The sequence below is a fragment of the Aulonocara stuartgranti genome, assembly GCF_965226115.1.
Source record: "Aulonocara stuartgranti genome assembly, chromosome: 22".
Lineage (NCBI taxonomy): Eukaryota > Metazoa > Chordata > Actinopteri > Cichliformes > Cichlidae > Aulonocara > Aulonocara stuartgranti.
Genome location: NC_138957.1, coordinates 1,918,385 through 1,939,529, shown reverse-complemented (window position 1 = coordinate 1,939,529; position 21,145 = coordinate 1,918,385). Strand labels below are relative to the sequence as shown.

The window sequence follows — 21,145 nt, the reverse complement described above, 5'->3', positions numbered from 1 at the left end:
ATATAGCAGATATTTATTTAACTACAGTGGTACTAATAATGCCTTCCTGTAGCTGTCACCACACAGCACTTTAAAAACATCACTTTGCTGATTGTAAGCTCAATCATCACCACACGGTATGCTAATGTCCACCCTACCTTTAGCACTGATACTGCGCAGGTCGGTGATCTTCATCAGGGTTTTGGGGAACATGTGTGGTTTACTTGGCCGACGCTTTCTCACATAGATCTTGAGAGCTTCAAGCAGTGGCTCCTGCAGCTGGTCCACTTTAGAGGGCTCCTCGAGATCCTGACGATCTGATACGCAGACAGATGCACAAAACACGTCAGACTTGAGGCTCAATTAGGACAAATTCATATATTGGTTTTATATGATATAGACAAAACTGAGGCGATTATATGTGATGAAGTTTGGTTTGATTTAGAAGAAAAACATTGCAAACAGAGCTGTTCAGTCGGGTTCAGTGTTGTCTTTCAATAGCAGCAATGATCTCAGTGTACCTTAAATTGCAAAGTTAAAAAACCCTTTAATATAAAAGAGAACAACTCAGCATTTGCTCTCACTTGCGTCCTTTTCCGGACATCCAAAGTTATCCTGCAGACTACTGTTCGATGCTGACTCTTCATATCACCTTGCAGTCTCCTGTCTTTCAGATTACACCGTCTGCATATGATGTAGTCCATATGTGTGCACCTACCTCCACTATACAGCGGGGGAAATAATTATTTGCAGGTCTAGAGAGGCCCAACCAGTCTGTAGACCTCAGTCCTACAGAAAATCTGTGTTGGTCATTGAAGCTTCAAGTTGCCCAGTGGCAGCCAAGAAAGGATTTAGAGTTCACCGACTCCTCGCTCCTGAGATGAGTGCAAACCTGGTGAACAACTACAAGAAATGCCTCACCAAGTACTCAATCGTATTCTGTTTGAGGGTTCAAATACTTGTTTGACTCAACAATAATAATATTTTGTTGTTGTTGTTTGTTTGGTTGATACAGTGTATCTGGAAAGTATTCAGAGAGCTTCACCTGTTCCACCTCTTGTCATGTTACAGCCTTATTTCAAAATAGGTTAAATTCATTTCCACCTCAAAATCCCATAATAACAGTGGAACTGTTTGTTTGCTCACTGTGTTGCAATTCTTGCAAATTCATTAAAGAGAAAAAACTAAAGTATAACATGTGCAGTATTCTACTGACACTGTAAGTTAACGATGCCGCTGTGCCTGCAGTGCACCAAGGAATCTTTAACCTTTAACCTTTAACCTTCTATAATAGGTTTGTTAGTTTGAACAAAAGTGATTTTAGTTGATATTTTGTTGCTGTTTGGTTCTGTGTGTTTGAGTAATGTGATGGAACTCATTTGAAATATTTACAGTTACCTGAAACATTAGCGAGCAAACAAGATGAGATTACGTGGTATGTAAATAAAAATGTGAACGGATGTTGATGACCTGATGGTGTAATGTGTACTTCACAAACCAGTCATAAGGTGGCAGTGTTTACACTCAGATCTAGACCTGGGGAAACTGTAGTCAAGATATGTGATTACAAATGCGATCAGAGGTGTCTTGTGCCTTTCATGGGTTATGCAAGAGCCTGTAATATGTAGCGAGACCTTGTGGGTTGAGTATATACGTATAGAGCTCTGAATGAAAACCCAGCAGTGATGAAATCTGAGTGCTGATGGCGGGTGGGAGTGATTAAGACAACTGAAGCATGATTTTTGGTGGACATACAGTAAATGAAACATTATTACTCTCTAATTTCCTTCATGTGTTTGACAGTCTGATCGTTGCTGCCTTACTCAAAGAAACCTGTGGCTGACTTTCAGACTACATTCAGCTGGAGTCAATACGGGCTAACTGTGCTGAACGAATACGAGTCAGGCAGAGTTTAAATGTGGACTGAATCATTTTCTTTACGTACTCCAACATTTCACCATAAACTGCTTAGTGTATGTCTTTAGACTATGATGCAATCAGGCTGCAAACAGCATGTTATGTGTGGTCCTGTTGGTCTGGCAGCCTGTAATGTTTCACTTCGCTTCATGTGCTCAGTTGTATTTGTATTTAGCAAATAAAGCTGTGATTTGAGTTCTAGTCTGTTTGAGTCCTGCATCTGGATCCACTCAATCACCACGTGGTTTTTGACTAAAACGATCTAAGTATAGTTGTGACTACAGCCAAGATCTGATTGCTTAGATAACATTTGTGGGTAATTCCTTCTTTTGAGCAAGCACAAGCAGGTGTAACCATACAATCCCTCTGAGGACCGACAGAAATGTGATGAGGTCTGCTCAAAATTTGTGTCCTCGTGTCCTTATTTTTTGAGGTACACGTTGTCAGTTTCTCGTCATTCTTTGGTACCAACACTAATCAACACCAACGGTTCCCATTCTCACTAAACGCCTGATGCTCTGTCCTTTATTCACCTCCAGAGATGAGACAGATAGCGCTGAGGAGGCCTGTTTCTGTGTCATCCATCTCAATGGGCAGGAGCTGGTTGGCAAAAGTGAACACCAAGTCAGTAAGCGGGCCGAAGCCAGCATTGTGCATCTGCGTCCGGTTGAGGGTCAGCCCATCTGAAAAGGTCATGGTGTCCTGGTCAGGGGTGTATCTTGTACAGATGCGCAGGATCTGACAGAGAAGCAAACAAGGCAGAAACTGTGAGAGATTCACAGCTGGCAGGTTTTTAATGAAATGCAAGTTTAAAGGGGACCTATTCTGCTCACTTTCAGACTGCATCTTTATTCTGAGACTCCACGTGATTAGCTTTATATCACAATTTGTCCAATAATATAAACTGTAGTGGAGTGCAGTGTAGTGTAGTTTACTACCAGAGAGAAGGATGTTTCTCCTTGCAGTTAGTATTTATTTATTTTTTGTTTCACACATGGCACAGCAGTAATGCATTCCCATACACAACCTTCCTTTCAAATAAAGTAGCACTGTTTCCATGCATGAAAAGGAGCAGGAAGAAGAATAAATTCTTACTGACACCTGCCCCCTATCTGTGATAATACAAGTAGGCAACCAAAATTACACTATGACAATTTTCTGCACATAACAAAACAAAGCAAACAGAACAATATACTCAACAATGAGCAATACCACTAAATATCAAACTAAAAGGATCATTTTTCTACAATTAAATTCTATTATTTTCAACTTCTTCATATTGGTTTATCATTTTATTCTTATAGCAGATTTTAAATTGAGAAACATTTGTACAACACTTAAGATGATCACTGAGAGAACTCCAGTTTCTTATGCCTGTGACTGTTGGACACATTTGCCTTTGTGTGGTTCGAGCTCAAAATAAAACTTCCTTCTGCCGTCCCCATTCTCTGAACACAATACAAATAAACTTTGTAACTTGAGAGGTAGTGTTTTATTTTTTGCCCTAAACATAATAGTTAAAGTCTGTAATTTCACTATGTCTTCTAGTTTTAACAATTTAGATTTTATAAACAAACTATTAGTGTGTTCTCTATATTTAACATTATGCATCATTCGAAGCGCTCTCTTCTGTAATAAATATAATGGTTTCATATTAGTCACGTATGTATTCCCCCATACTTCAACACAATAGCTCAGATAGGGTAGAAACAATAAAAAATATAATATTCTCATTGTCTTGTAATCTAATATATATCTAACATTACCCAGGATATAAATACTTTTAGCCATCTTTTTTTTAACATGTTCAGTATGAGGTTTCCATGGTAACTTGTCCACTATTACACCCAGAAAACTGAATTCTGTCACTCTTTCAATTATCACTCCCTCTATAGATAATACTATCTCTTCCTCCTTTACACGGTTTCCGAATATCATAAACTTTGTTTTTTCCAAATTCAGTGATAACTCATTTACATCAAACCATTTTTTAATTTTTTTCATTTCAACAACCATAATTTTAGCCAATTCTTTCACAATAAAAATTTGTATCATCTGCAAACAAAACAAAATGTAACATTTCTGACACATCACAAATGTCATTTATATATAAATTAGAGACCACAGAGAGGGCTAAATGCAGACGAGATCCTAAAGACACTTGAAATGTTATAGTTGTTCTGTGTATTGTTGCTGCTGAACGAGCCAGTGATTTGCTGACATGTTCAACCTAAAACAAGGAGTTAAATGCACATTCATCTACCTAACACCTGGCTGCTGTTCTTATTTACAGACCATTATTTACCTTGACATGTTGCTCTGTTTGATTTTAATAGAAGTCAGCTGACTCTATGAGGTCTAACACATTTTACATAAACCAGCAGACACAATACACCAGAAAAACAGTGACCTTCCAAAGACCCGAAGAGAGTAACCTTTGGATCTCCCTGTTGCACTGCATGTTTGTGTGTGTGTGTGTGTGTTCACCTAATGAAGCAACTGATGGTGGATGTGAAGCTTACAGTAGCCTTTGAAGCTATTTGAGTGGGTTGACTCTGACAGTGAGTGGCAGGCATGTCTGCAACATGAAAAAGAATAAAACATGGCTACTGGCGGTGACTCGCACCGGCTGGCCAGGCCTGCGCTTAGATACACACATACACACATCTACCCACAAAGTGTTTGATCTTTCTACTGACACTCCCTCACCCAGTCCTTGTGCATAATATCTACGCCCTTCACCATAAAAACGTGCGGGTGAGCGGATGTTGATGGTTGAGTCAGAGCCAGAAACTCATCGTGGTCGGCCTTCAACTTCTCACCTCGCGTGTGTCCCTGTGAGTTCATTACACTGCTTTGTCACACCTGACAAGTACGACAGGCCAGTACAAAGTCTCAAACTCAACTACAGCAATAGCCCCAAAACTAACCTGTTAACAAATACATATAAAGAATAATAAATAATGTGGTAGCGACCAACAAGTCCTGAAATCCTGTGTGATTTAGCTCTGTTGCAACTACATCAATAGCCATCAATGGTGGATTTTACATTCTCAGTTTAATTTACCACGTTTATGTTTATACTATAATGTTAGTTGGGTTTATTAGTGGTTAATAAAGACTATAGCAGATGTATTTGTATCAGTTAAGATCATACATTCTTGCTCTCACTTGGCGGAGTCACGTGACAGTGTGGCAGCTTGCTGCTCTCAGATTCCAGTGGCTGGTTTGTCTTTTACGTTTGTTTACACTTGTGACTACATGGAAACCTCTATAGAGAAAAATGAAGGCAGCGCTGAAGTGCAGTTTGTCCACTGGCCACCTGAGGCTAAAAGCAAATCAGTCACTGCAGACTCATGATGAAATTGCTAACTTTACATAATCGACAAGCATATTTATTTTACAAATAGAAATAAAAAAAGACACATTGATTGTTTCTCCCTTCGTAAGTCTCAGCTGGCGAATTTTCTGATAACTCATCCAAATAGATCCTGGTGGAAGATGTCTGACCTCTTTGATTGACAGCTTCCAGGCACAGCTGGAATTGATCATTGCTCCAAAAACACCTCCTATCTTTCCTAACCTCTTACCCAAATTCTGATGGGTAGGAAAATCGATAAGGGCTTAGGAAAGAGAAGAGCGGAGCACTGAGAATTGGAACTACCTTACACTTGTCTCCTTAACAATGTGATGCTGGATATCCGCCTTGTTGAAATTACAATGTGCAGAAGATGGACCACAAAACTCACATCTGACTTCGCCACATGTTTGAACCTTGTTGTTCTACAGAGGTCATATAAACACAGGTCGGCCTGTGAAAAAATAAGGTTGGAATTTTAAAGGAACAATTAGGTCAAGATTTACTGAGGCACCCAAAAACCTTCTTTAAGCAGTAAAAAGCTACCTCGCTTTAAAGAGGCTCAGTGTCACAACTAGTATTTTTGGAGTATTTTTGCTGCTGGCCTCATGGTACCTGTATTTGTAAGAGTTTCACTTTCAGGAGGAGACTATATAAATGAGTCAATGAGAAATGCAATGTCTGTGGCACACAATTTACTGTGCTGTTTGCTTTTACATACATGCCGTATGCCTACTATGGTTGTGAAAGTTGTTACTAGAAGAGTTTATGAATGCATAATCAGCACTGGATGGTTCAAACTGTTATCACAGAGCCAAAACTGTATGACTTAGAGCCTGTGCCTAGAGGTGAGCCACAACTATCATTCTTCAATAACGCCGGTATTTTCATCAAACAGTAGCAATGAACTGAAACAAGCTGCCTTTTTCTCAGCAGGGAACACACCGTGAGTGACGTCCCTCTGCTGAATCTGTAACAAATAAAAGTGTTAAATGTTGCAATGTGCTATTTAAAAAGAGTGAAACGTGGATCTGCTCAGTAACACAGGAACTGGAACAGCTTGTGATCTCTTATAGGAAATAAATAATGCATTTGTCCAGATCAGCTGTCCTACACAGATTTCAGGTTTATAGTCTCTGGTTAAATCCTGAATCCTAATCCTTCGAACCCTTCACATAAAGAAATTACAGCACATTGTTATTGTATTATTCTGCGATTGTGACATCACAATCATCTGTATTCAATTCAATTCAATTTTATTTATACAGCGTTCGATACTGTCGACCATAATATCCTATTAGAGCGATTAGAACATGCTGTAGGTATTACAGGTACTGCACTGCAGTGGTTTGTATCATATCTATCTAATAGACTCCAGTTTGTGCATGTAAATGGAGAGTCCTCTTCACACACTGAGGTTAATTATGGAGTTCCACAGGGTTCAGTGCTAGGACCAATTCTGTTTACATTATACATGCTTCCCTTAGGCAGTATCATTAGAAGACATAGCATACATTTTCACTGCTATGCAGATGACACCCTGCTCTATCTGTCCATGAAGCCAGATAACACACACCAATGAGTTAAACTGCAGGAATGTCTTAAAGACATAAAGACCTGGATGGCCGCTAACTTTCTGCTTCTTAATTCAGATCAAACTGAGGTTATTGTACTCGGCCCTGAAAACCTTAGAAATATGGTATCTAAGCAGATTCTTACTCTGGATGGCATTACCTTGGCCTCCAGTAACACTGTGAGGAACCTTGGAGTCATTTTTGAGCAGGACATGTCCTTCAATGCACATATTAAACAAATATGTAAGACTGCTTTCTTCCATTTGTGCAACATCTCTAAAGTTAGAAATATCCTGTCTCAGAGTGACGCTGAAAAACTAGTTCATGCATTTATTACTTCCAGGCTGGACGACTGTAATTCATTATTATCAGGAAGTCCTAAAAACTCCCTGAAAAGCCTTCAGCTAATCCAAAATGCTGCAGCAAGAGTCCTGACAGGGACTAGAAAGAGAGAGCAGATTTCTCCTGTTTTGGCTTCCTGTTAAATCCAGGATTCAAAATCCTGCTCCTCACATGCAAGGTCTTAAATAATCAGGCCCCATCTTATCTTAATGACCTTGTAGTACCATATCACCCTATTAGAGCACTTCGCTCTCACTCTGCAGGCCTACTTGTTGTTCCTAGAGTATTTAAAAGTAGAATGGGAGGCAGAGCCTTCAGTTTTCAGGCCCCTCTTCTGTGGAACCAGCTTCCAGTTTGGATTCAGGAGACAGACACTATCTCTACTTTCAAGATTAGGCTTCAAACTTTCCTTTTTTCTAAAGCATATAGTTAGGGCTGGACCAGGTGACCCTGGATCCTCCCTTAGTTATGCTGCAATAGGTGTAGGCTGCCGGGGATTCCCATGTAAGAAAGAGTATTTCTTCTTCACTCACCTTTTTCACATTGTGTTTATACAGCTCTCTGCATGTAATCATTACATATTATTAATGTCTGTCTCTCCTATATAGTTTCTTCTTTTTCCTCCCTCTCCTCATGACTGCCCCATACCTAGGTCTGGTTCTGCCAAGGTTCCATTTAAAGGGAGTTTTTCCTTCCCATTGTTGCCAAGCGCTTGCTCAAAGGGGATGTTTGTTGGGGTTTCCTCTCTTTTATTGTAGGTTCTTTATCTTACAATATAAAGCACCTCGCTATGATTCAGGTTCACAAACCAGAACACAATTTGTCCTACATTAAAGGAAATGCCAGTGCTCTATGTTTAGTGCTTGCTTCAGCTGCCTCAGCCCTACAAAAGTATTCAGAAGAATTTTCCACATTAGGAAATGAGAAGTATCTCCTGGACAGGGACACAGTGCCTATATTCTGCATATGATTTAATACAGAAACTGCAGTATTGTGTATAGGGTATACTCATCCTAGCATGCATCATATTTTTATATATAGACTGCAATAATAATAGGGTTTAATACATTTTTATATTTCTTTATCAATATTCATATTTTTGAATTTGTATCCCATATTTTTATTCTCTTTTTTCCCCATTTATAATTTACATATTTGTTTTGCACATTGTGAGACAGGAGATGATATGGTAGTATTGACAATAAAGCTGATCTTGGCTATACATTGTTGGCATCGAACAATGCCTCGTATATTAAGAAAATTATGATTGGCTGAGATGTATCCAAGTCTTTTCCACCTTGACAAAAGACGCATCAATGTTAGGCCAGTACAAAAGAAAGCATCGTCCAATCACTAAATAATAACGTTGCTTCTTCAAAATAAAAGCACCCACCAGAATGTCGAGACAGGCAGCTTTCAGTAGTGTGATCTGGTCTGCAATGGTCAGCCCCGTGAAGCCAGGCACTCGTTTGGCAAACTCCACAATCTTGATAATGCACTTAGTGGCCAGCTCGCTGAACTTGTCCCACAGTCCTAGGTCCAACCTCACACGGTGGTCTGCACTCGAGTTCTGCATCACACATATATACGCATACACAGAGAGCAGTGTCAGGCCAAGAGACAGCTACTGTCGTCATTGCTGCTAATGATCTCTTCACTCTGCTCCACATGTCTCAGACGTGCATATAAAATATATTCACCATAAAACCCAAGCTCTCAAAAACACAAAGATTGTTGTTGTGAATATGCTGTACTGAGCCTGGTGGCTAGGCCCTGCGATAATGAGCCTAACAGTGTCAGAGGGATGCTTTGGCAATGACGGGATGCAGCAATGGAGCAGTGACAGATAGTGCAGAGCAGTTTGAAGCCAGGGTATCATTAATACAGCTATATGGTGCAGAATCTATCCAAAGATGACAGGGAGGCAAGGATGGTTGGAATCCATAGAGCAATAAAAACAGGAAAGAGTAAAAGTGATTCAGGGGAGGAAAGAAAGAAAAGTAATGGCAAATGAAGGGCTAAAGTCGGGAACTGTAAGAGGGAAAGGCAATCCTGAGATAATGTCTCATGGACCAGTGCGTTAAAGTGAGAATCATTACAACAGATTGTTGATTTGTGGAATTTAACTTCAAATCATAACATAGTCTGTGACTTTCACCTCTGCTGTGATTTGTTCTGATTATTTCTTGAGTTATTGGCCAAGATGAATCCTAGACTCATTGTTTTTCTATTTTTCTTTAATTATTTTATGATTTTATTTTTTCTTGTTCAGTAGCAGAACTCTGTTTAGGGCTTAAATGCAGTCAAGTCAGGTTTAATATTTGAGATGAAAATGTGAACGAGTGATTGTCTCTCAGAGATCATGTGTGTTTGTTAAATATCATGACAGAGAATGTTTATTCACATAACGTCCACTATCAGATTTTGATCCACTGTGTAATATACAAACCCACATAGCAGACAGGTCTGGCCTGGATCAAGCTGGCACTTCTGACTGACCGGTGTCATGGCAGGGTGTCTGTCAACCAGATGTGGGCCAGGTCTGGCAATGATGGCACTATTTATGTTCCTATTTTAGTTAGAAGACCCAAATGCCATGTTGCAGTACTATACTGCTATGGTGGCCAACGTTTCAAATGCAGGTTTGACAGGTTTGTGAGTGTACACTTTATCCAAAACCTAGTGACAGTTTATTCATGTTTACCACCAGGTGGCTGAAGCTCAGAAGGTAGAGCAGGTCACCTACTGATTGGAAGGTTAGTGGTTCGATCCCTGGCTCCTCCAGTCTGCATGTCAAGAGTGTCAATGTAGTTAGGAAGCACTCAGTTTAGAGAAAGTGTGTGAATGTGGTGTGCTGTATAGAGCACTTTTAGTAATCCGGGAGAGCAGAAAAACACTATATAAGAATCAGTCCATTCACTGTGTGAACAGAGATTTGTCATGTTACTTTTGTACTATTGTGTTCCAGCACATGTTGTTATTACATGGCTTGATTAAGGTACACATTAGGCTGACATCTGGGGCCAGAGTTGAAACTGTTCTGGGCCAGCACAGGGCCACCATTGTGTCTGCAACAGGCTTGTGCTGGCCCATGTATGGGCCACCTCTGGCAAACCAGGTCTGGGCCACCAAAGGGCCATTGTTCTTTGCGGTATGTGGGCCATGTGTAAGCACATTGTGTGGGCCAGATCCGGACCATACCAATTTGTTATGTTGGAAAATGTTATTCGCCAGTATGACAATCAACCCAAATACACTGCCAGTGCAGTAAAAGGACACCTGGATAGAAAACACACACAATGAAACACTATGAGGAGTTGTGCCCCAGACCTTAACATTACTGAAGCAGTGTGAGATTATTGGTTACAATTGGTTTGCACAACCAAACAATTTCTGCACAAACTGTCAGAAACCGTCTCAGGGACGCTCAACTGCATGCCCGTCGTCCTCATCGGGGTCTTGACCTGACTCCAGCTCGTCGCCGTAACAGACTTGTGTGGGCAAATGCTCACATTCGATGGCGTCTGGCACGTTGGAGAGGTGTGCGCTTCACGGATGAATCATGGTTCACATTGTTCAGGGCAGATGGCAGCTGAGAATGTCCCAGTTCTTGCATGGCCAGCATACTCACCGGACATGTCACCCATTGAGCATGTTCGGGATGTGCTTGACCGGCGTATACGACAGCGTGTACCAGTTCCCACGAATATCCAACAACCTCGCACAGCCATTGAAGTGGAGTGGACCAACATTCCACAGGCCACAATTGACAATCTGATAGACTCCATGCGACGATGTGTTGCACTGCATGAGGCAAATGGTGGTCACACCAGATACTGACCAGTTCTGGGTCCCCAGACCCCCAATAGCGCAAAAAACTGCACATTCCAGGGTGGCCTTTTGTTGTGGGCAGTCTGAGGTACACCTGTGCACTACTCATGATGTCAGATCAGCATCCTGATGTGGCACACCTGTGAGGTGGGATGGATTATCTCAATATAGCAGATGTGCCCACTACCACACATTTGGACTGATTTGTGACCACTGTTTGGGAGGGATGGTTATATTGTGTATCTGGAATGAATTTTAGGTCTCTACGTCCATCCCATGGGGAATGGGAGCAAAAACAAAAGTGTTGCGTTTATATTTTTGTTGAGTGTAAATCATGAATGGCTGTTGATTGGTTTCAGAATTTTTGGATCACAACTTTTACATGGATAGGCAAACTGTGTGGCAAACCAATCAGGCGAGGAGCAGACCAGAAAACAGAAGACATACAAATGGAAACGGCAGGATACCAGCAAAGTGTGAACTGGTTGGCAGACTGAAAGCAAAGTGATGCAACCTGGAGCAGTAATCGCAAATGACGGGCGCTGAAACAAAGAGCGAAAGCAAAAATAACAAGGAAAAACAACGTGCATGATTATAAAACAATCATGAAGCCAGGCACTCGTTCGTCAAACTCCACAATCTTGATAATGCACTTCGTGGCCACCTCGCTGAACTTGTCCCACAGACCGAGGTCCAGCCTCACAACAACATGCATATTAATCAAACAATCATACTATGAGGACTGGTGTAAATGGTATGGGATTGTGGCAATGTCACTGTTTGCCCGTGAAGGAACTAACGTGGTGATCATTAATGGGCCACAAGCCATTATACTTTCCACGTCTGCAAGTCCAGCAGGGTACCCACCATAAGACAGGCGTGCAGACATCCACATAGAGCCTCGTCTGTTTTCTTTGCATTCTGTTTGCTTGTTTTCTGTTGTAAATTCATCCATGGAGAATTTAAATCTCAACGCACCAATACGCATGCGCTCCAGCTGGTAGACTTCAAAGAAGTATAACAGTATCGACTAGTAGGCTGTACTAGGAAACACTAACTGACAGCAAAAATGGGACATGGGAGTTTGACAGTCAAGAAAGAATGAGTGGCTATCCATCTATCTGGATTTTTGCTTCACACAACAGCTCGCACAACTGTGTTAAAAATGACACGTTAAAGATGTCTGTGTAGTTGCCCTGGCCTACAGAAGCACTGTGATGTGGCAGGAGTGCACACAGTGTGACTCACAGACCTCAGGAGATATGGACACAAAGCCTTTGTGTTACTGTAATTGACTGTTGCTGTTCCAATCACAAATGCAACTGCTCAGAGATGCTGACAGAGGGCTTTGTCTCACCAAGCAAACTCCTTGGACAATTAGCTTGTTTATTCTCCATAAATAACTATTATAAAGTCAAGAGCAGAAAGCATCTGAGTTCACATTAGATTTACAGACTAACCAGAGAGACTCATTATTGTGTATTTTTCATGTCAGTGACAGAGGTGATATTTAAAATGTTTGTTTGAAAAATAAAACCTACTTTCAGGTTTTGTTGTGCTCGAAGAAGGAAAAATGAACATTATATTACGTATGATAATATATTTAACAACAGCAACCTACCGTACAATAGAAGAATACTATTGAACTAGACAGTCACCAGGTTAAACCATGCGATGAACTGCTCGGGGTGCACACCATAACTTCATGAATTCTAGGTACCTTCTTTATTACCAATCCAATGCACACATATACACGAAGCAACATTCAAATCAGTTCAGAGCTTTTATGTAACGTGCTGTTTCTGGGTTTTTGGTTGATACTCTGTCTCTCGATGTTAAAATTAAACTACTGTAAAAATAGAGACTGCTCATTTCTTTGTAAGTGAGCAAACAAATTTATCAGGGATCGAATAATTATTTCTCCTTCTGTATCTACCAAGAATAGCAGGAAATGAACTAAACAGAGAAATGTGCAGTCACTTGCTTAACTTCCTCTTTTGGGGATGTCTATAAAGAGCCCATAGATGAGCTGGAGTGATACTTGACTGGTCTTTCACCTAATGAAGACCCACTTCAGTGGCGAAAGGTGAGCAGTTGCTGCTTCGTGCGGCGACTATGGCAGATGTAGTGCTTCCCACGGTTACGTCAGCTTGGGATCTCTCCATCCCTGCTACATCTGTTCCAGCTGAAAGATTTTACTTCTGCTGCTGGACTTATTTGAAATAAACTGAGATCTCATCATTCATGTTGACATTTTGACCTGAACAAAAATGTTACTTCAGCTGAGGGAGTTAGCTGATTGCTGATTTTTGTATAAAACAAACAAACATACAAAAACCCTCTTAATCTAAGCCTGATTGTTTTTAATGGGTTTTCTGTTGTTACTCATTTTGAGGGATGATGATTCATGGTTGTGTTGCTGTTAGATTTAGTGCACTGTGACACACTATTAGTCGCAGTTGATTTGTTTTTCAAGTTTTACGTGAACATCGTTTGCAGTACTGCATTTTCACAAAGCACATGAAAGTCAGCTTATTTTATTTTTCCGCCTTGTGTTCGTTGTCTTTTTGTGTAATGTTCATAATGTGCGAATTGATGTGGCCCACAGTTAAGCGGCTTTTAAAGTGTGACATTTTATTAAAGAACGCGATTAATGGTTTGAAATGCTGTTGTTCAGGGCTTTTTGGAGATTGTCCATGACAGAAATAAGTCTACCTACCTGTTTGCCAACACCCCACCTTCATCTTTATTGACAGTTAACTATGTCACACACTGTTCAGTCTTTTAATTCAGTTGATTTTTTAACTAATATTTTTATGTGTTTTTAGCTGATTTAGTTTCAGTGTTACTTGGTCCTCGCTGTCACCGCACACACTCATGTAAGGAATATTTTGCTGAACATTAAACAGAAATGAAGAAAGTATTTAAAGTGAGCTCCTGCAGTAATATTAATCCATTTGACGCTGTTGGAGGACATTTTTGTACAGAATAATAATTCTTAGTTTTGATGTTTTATGCACATTTCAAATAGTAGACTTTTATGTGTACTGTGGTCTTTTCATGATGTTTTCTTGCTTCTTTTCCTAAGGGAATATTTTTCAAAATGACTCCACCATTGGTCATACTCATGTAATAATAACAACAGATATGTATTTAACTACATTGGCATTTATATTTTACAATCTTAAGCCAGCAAGGAATGCAGAAACATGTCTGCATGCTACATGTCCATGTATTGTGCAGACAAAGATCAGATTGTATAAATTAATCTGATGTTGTTTATCTTGTTAAATTGTTAAATAGTGATAGTTTTTGTTTGTCTGTTTATGGGGGCCCACAGATTAACTGAAGAACAGTGGGTGGAAGGGTAAGGGTGGTTAAAACCGAGCTCGATCCCAGGATGCCATTTTTGGACAGGTCACAATAATTTACGCTGGCCTTGTAGTTGCAGAAGTTAATGGTTTTAATATTACCGCTTCTCTTATTCAAATGATTACTGTCATAATAAGAGAGAAACTGCCAAGAAGGTGTATCCTCTGGACAGGAGAAAGACAGCAGAATTCATGGTTCCATCGACCACAGCAAGTCTTTCAGGTCCTGAAGCAGCAAAACAGCCCCAGACCATCACACTACCACCAACATATTTTACTGTTGGTTCGATGTTCCCTTTGCTGTGTTAGCTTAATGCCAGATTTAATGGAACTCAAACCTTCCAAAGAGTTCGGCTTTTGTCTCTTCAGAATATTTTCCCAAATGTCTTCAGCATTGTCTCGATGTTTTGGGCAAATGTGAGACGAGCCTTTGTGTTCTTTACTTTTCCAGCAAGTGTTTTCTCGTTGAACATAGATGCCATTTTTGCCCAGCCTCTTTCTTGTGGTTGAATTATGAACTCCGACCTTAACTGAGACATGTGAAGCCTGTGGTTCCTTAATGTTGTTCTCAGTTCTTTTTTTGACCTCCTGGATGAGTCTCAGTTGCTCTTGGAGTCATTTTGGTAGGCCAGCTTCTCCTGGAAAATATTCACCACTGTTCCAAGGTTTCCCCATTTGTGCATAATGGCTCTCACCATGATTCACTGGACTCCCAAAACCTTAGAAATGGCTTTGTAACCCTCTTCAGACTGATGATTGCCAGTGACTCATGTGTTTCCTTCGATCTTAGCAATATTTGTTGCTCTTGAGATCTTTTAGCTTGCATCAGGGAGGTTCTATTTAGGTGATTTCTTGACTCAACAGGTCTGCCAGTAATCGGGCCTGAGTGTGTTTAGTGAAACTGAACACAGCTTTCCAAAAAATGTGGTTAATCACAGTTAATTCATGATTTAACAAGAGGGGCAATGACTTTTCACACAGGATTAGGCAGGGTTGGATAACCTTTCTCCCTTAAATAATGAAATCATCATTTGAAAAACACATCTATTTACTCTGGTTATCTTTGTCTAATATTACAGTTTGTTTGATGATCTGAAACATGTAAGTTTGATATATAGTGATTAGGGGTGGGCTTTGATGATTGATTTATCGATTAAAATCGATTCTAGCTTGGATAATGTAAAGTTGATTCATTAAAATCCTGAATCGACTTTTAAATCGCCAGAGCCTCAGGTTAAACCTCACAACATTTCAACAACCACCAAACAGCTAAACAGTAAATGAGAGCAGGAACACAGATTCTGCACAGAGACACAAACACAAAGCTCGGACCGCCGACGGATCAGGATCAGTGAGATGTGACTTTCTCACCCGACAGCACGGACACGGTCGGGGCTGAAAGCCGACAGCTCGCTGATTCTGATGTTTCGGCGGGTCCGCGCTTTGTGTTTACGTCCTTTTTGCGCTGATTCTAAAGCTGTTAGTTTGATCTCTCTCCAAACAATATTGACTGAACCAGCAGCAAAAGAAGATCCAAACTACGCTTCACATAAACATCGTCATGAATTCCCTCTGACTTTTCCTGTTTTGCTTCCACCACACTTCATGCACAGCTCTCTCTCTCTCTCTCTCTCTCTCTGTACTTCAAGAACAGTTTCCCGTCTAAAAATCTGTTTTCTGCATTATTCGCTTGCTTGCTATCACAAGTCTGCCGTTGTTTGCAGCGCTGTCGGCCGCTGTTTTTTCCTTTTACTTACTTCCGAAAAAGAAAACCTCATTTCTGCTGTTCAATACTGAACAAATTTAAACTTTTTAATTATGCAAAATTGCAAAACACTCAGCTGTGTCTCTCATTAAACCTCTGTAACTTTGCTCTGCATTACTCCAGCAGCATCAGGTAATGTTCATAAGTTGATTAAAGGTTTTCTTTCGTTTTTGATCTACTGCAGAATATTTTTATAAATCCCCGGCCAGGAAAATCACCTCCATGTTTTTCTGTGTTTTATCCTCAGTTACTTTGACACAAAGGCTGTGATGCTCACACTTTTGATAAAAGCTCACAAGTGTCAGCTTTCTTTTTATAGATATAAAAATATGGGAATGTACTGATGCATGATCTGATTTATAATATTTCTGACTGAGGCAAAATTTCCCCGATTCGAATCGAATCTTGGATTGAATCGATTCAGGACCTTGTGAATTGGAATCAAATCGATTCTAGAAATCAGCGACGATACCCAGCCCTACTTGTGATATATAATTTATATATGTATAGTGAGTTGTATGTAAGGCAAGACACCAAGGAAGGAGCAAAGGACATGTAGGCAGAGAGATCAGGCTGGAAAGGATGTGCAGCAGGTTAGAGTGATTGAGGACAAATGAAAATGTGCTACCAATTAGAGAAAATCTACTGAGAAGATGATTCAATTCAATTTTATTCAATTTTATTTATACAGCGCCAAATCACAACAACAGTCGTCTCAAGGTGCTTTATATTGTAAGGTACACCCTACAATAATACATACAGAGAAAACCTGATGAAAGGCTGAAGATCTGATGAATGAGAGCAAGAGGAGGACAAATAGAAAACAGTTAGTGAATCAGGAACTGCAGGGGATTAGTGAGGAGGAAGTGAGAGCAGCTCTCATAAGGAAGAGTGGAGTTCAGTTTAAGACGGCACAGACAACCAGAGGAATCTGGCTTTACAGCACATTCATTCGTCTGAGGTTGTATGAGAGGCAGTTAGCACAGATGCTGGACACCATCACAAGCAAGAAATCTATTCACAAGCCAATAAAGAGAGAGAGTCAGATAAATGGAGAGAGAGACCATTAAATATGATCTGGGGTTAAGTGAGCAGCACATTAGGGCTGTGCTTAAATCACAGACAATGAGCTCTAGTCCACACAACAGCATTACAGACACATAAAACTGACTGACATCCAGATTCATAGGGACGGAGGATGTGACGGTGCAACACACACGTGTGTGCATTTGCTCAGTGCACGTTGGGCTGATGGCCGATATTAAAACAACTTATCTTGCTCTTCCTTCTGGGTGTAAAGGGAAAGGCTAGAATAAGGGGAACTTGAGAGGACGGGAGAATAACACTCCCACCACCACACACACACACACACACACACACACACACACACACACACACACACACACACACACACACACATACGCACAGTTAATTACACCAGTCCCATAATTCAATAGGACCAAACAAGACAGTTGCTGGGGAATTCTGATTTAATTTACCAACATTTATCCAAAGACAGTTGCAACATTACAAAATACACTAGTAGTGTGAAAAACTGTACATCAGAAAAACTCATGTGCAGATGCAGAGATGGAAAAGGCAGTAAAAGCAGCCACCACATGTGAAGGATTGTGATAGCACGCAAAACTCTAAGGTGGCAAATATCATCAAGCTGAGCACTGTATTGCAGTGGCATATACCACCACCATCAGTGCCTGGAGCCAGTGTGGCTCAGTGCTTTATTTTGTCTTTGAAACTGCCAGGCTCATTTTTCATTACCATCACTGTCAATGAAGCATTATTCATTGTTGAGCTAAGCCCTCTCAATTGCACAGCTATCTCAGCTAACCCAGCAATGAACTCCTAAATAACTGCAGACCAGGATTTGAATATTTCACCACATAATTGGTGCTTTAACATAATCTAGGGGAGCGGGAGCTGGTCTACTTTTCAGACAAGCACGAATCAAAAGGCGCATCAGGATCCAATCGATTGTAATAATGAGGGATTTCTCGCAATCTATAAACAAGTATAATTAGCACGAACCACACTAACCACTCCAACAAACAGCAAGCGCTGCTTACACTGAGACAACAGAATCAGTATACAACTGCATACATTGGAGCAAAATTGCTGTACTATAAGCTGGTTTGTTCCCCTTTAAGATCTCATATCCAACCCAGAGGTTTATTATCACTTCCCCAAAAAGAGAGGCATATTATAACTGCCAGTGGATTTAAAAAAAATACTCACTTATGAAATCTGATGTGATGACTAAAACTAGTACTACCACTAGTTCATTAAACATACACCCCAATCTCCTGCCACCAAACGCTCTCTGTTAGGTTAAAAACAAACACAATCAAGTCAATATTGTCTCAACATGCTATGAATGTATCAGCTGTAATGCAGCTCCTACTGTTTGCCTGTGAAAGCATCACAGAATTTAGCTGACGTCAAGTAGGAGATGGTACTTTGGAGAGTTTCTAAACATTTCTATCACCTCTTACTTTTTTGCCATGTCACACTGAGTGCAGAACCTTCCCTCAGTGGGAAAGCTCATCTGCTTTCAGACTGGACAAACCAGGTCCTGATGTTTCTGATTGACAAGGCCCTTTGTGGATTAGCAGTCTCCAACTATCTGGCATTTCATTGCTTTTTAGTTTGGCATTTAAATAACTTTAAATAACTCTCAGCCTTGATGTCTACTGGCAGATGACAGAAGGGGGAGAAAGGCCTTGCGAGCACCCAGCTTAACTCAGTGCACAAATCTGTGGTTTAATTTACCCGAGGATAAAAGGACACAAGTTGGGTTTACGACATTTATTCCACTTTTCAGACATGTCAAAAACTGGAGGTTGGAGTGAGCCCCAGCCAGACGGATGGACAGCTGCTGGTCTGCAAAAATCTCCCTGATAAGGATTTGCTTTTGACAATGGCTAAGTCTTCCAGTATTTACAGCTTTTGTTTAGTTTCTCCAATCTGTTGCATTCTATAAAAACTGCTGTAAACAAACACTATTACCATCGAACTCTGAGGCTAAAATCACGATGTGGTTGCTGCACTTTTATTCTACTCGTCACAATTTATATCGAATATATGGCTGCTGAGAGGGGAACAACAATTGTCACTGAGGTTCTGTGAGGACTATCAGAGGCATACATCTGAGGTCTCAAGTTGCATTACAGGGAGATTTAGAGTACAGTACAAAAGTATGATAATGAGCTCCTTCTGTTTGTCCTTCTCTTACCTCTTTTCACTCGCCATGTATTATTGTAGGGTATTTACAAAGTGCTCCGAGGCAACTGTTTTTTGTGATTTGGTGCTTTATAAATAAAATGCACTTAAATTTGAATTGTACTGGTGCAGTAGCTGGATCAAACCACAGAAACACATTGCCATACAGGGATATGGCCATACAGGGGCATAAAGCCAAAGTAACAATGTAACATTTACTGCATAAAAAAATAATACAACTAAATGCTCGTTGCAGAATGACGTTGTTCAGGCACCTTGTTAAATCATACTTACCGTCGTGTACTTGCCAAGCTGGCAGAGGGAGGGGAACGTTTCTTGATGAGCCCTACGGATCTTTTCAATGATTGTCTCCAGCTCAGTTGTCAGCTCGTAGCTCTCTGCCAGATCCGGCTTTGGGCTCTCCTTCTTCTTCTTGTTCCGGTCATTTCTAACAGCTGGAGGAACACAAAAATTTGGATTATCCTCTAAACAAATGTAGCTCTTAGTGAAGCAAACAACATATAAGGCACCCCAACCAATCACAGCAGATGGCCCCGCCCCTCCCTGAGCCTGTTTCTGCCGGAGGTTTCTTCCTGTTAGAAGGGAGTTTTTCCTTCCCACTGTCGCCAAAGTGCTTGTTCATAGGGGGTCATATGATTGTTGGGTTTTTCTCTGTATGTATTATTGTACGATCTACTAACAATATAAAGAGCCTTGAGGCGGCTGCTGTTGTGATTTGGCGCTGTGTAAATAAAATTGAATTGAACTGAATTGAATAGAGGTAGAAATGTGTTGCTAGTAAGCATTTCTTTGATTACAGTTTAGAAATGTTGCCAGTCGTCAAATCAAACAAATCAGACCTTATATAAGGACAAAACCTTTCAGACTGTAGGCGACAGACCAGAAATGAGGTGAAAAATAAAGTAATTGTGGAAGTAACAGAAACTTCAAGGCCTCTAAGGCCACTTTAGGTTGGTTCCAAAAATGAGTCGGTCACCGTAAACCATGGTAAAATACACAACTCTAGCACATTAAAAACCACATTAACAGCCTAATACAAAAACAAGGTTTTAGATTCTAAAGATAGTGTCCCGCTTTATGAAAACTCTCAGGAGGAATAAATGGGCAAATAACTATTTGATCACTTTGTGAATTTGTAAGTCAGAAATGAACAGTCTCTAATTTAATGATTGCTTAATTTTAAGGGTGAGAGACAGAACAAAGGAACAGTAAAAGAAAAACTAAAATCCAGAAAACCCACATTAAAGAAAGGTTATAAAAGATAAAACATCTTCAAAAAGGTGTTAGGATGCCTGGGTCGTTGACCCAGGGGTTTTGAGTTTATTATATTATATTGGTTACAAGATGGCGCTGGAGTGACGGCAGCCTTTCCAAGTAGCTCTGCAACACCGCACCTTTTTTGTTAACTTTAACTTTTTTAGACTAGGCTTTTCAAACTTTTTTTCACCTTCCTCTACTTATACCTCTTAGATATAGCGATACAAGATGGATAATGCACTTTTTAAAACTTCTGGAACCAGTTCCGTCATCTATTCGAGAGCGGAGCTGCTGGCACTAAAAACAAAGGGACAGACCGGCATGCGACACAACATCCCGGCCGAGCTAAAGAGGAGCTACAGAGGCTGCAAAGCTGGAGCGAGGAGAGCGGATCACCGGAGGCGATTCAAACCATCAATCCCGACAGTGATCATGGGCAACGTGAACTCGTTACAGAATAAGATTGACGAACTGTGCGCTCTGAACAACCACA

The 21,145-nt window shown here is 40.5% G+C and overlaps 1 protein-coding gene across 3 annotated transcripts in view; it reads right to left on the bottom strand.

Moving 5' to 3' along the window:
- The window catches only part of LOC309698855 (retinoic acid receptor beta-like), a 117,211-nt gene that overhangs the window by 12,199 nt on the left and 83,867 nt on the right, over positions 1-21,145 (bottom strand). For all 3 annotated transcript variants that reach the window (XM_082521588.1, XM_082521590.1, XM_082521589.1), the window contains 4 exons: positions 19,669-19,829; positions 8,564-8,740; positions 2,430-2,634; positions 138-296 (listed from right to left, as the gene is read on the bottom strand). In XM_082521588.1, the coding sequence (XP_082377714.1) occupies positions 138-296; positions 2,430-2,634; positions 8,564-8,740; positions 19,669-19,829 (702 nt within the window). The remainder of the gene's footprint in view (positions 1-137; positions 297-2,429; positions 2,635-8,563; positions 8,741-19,668; positions 19,830-21,145) is intronic.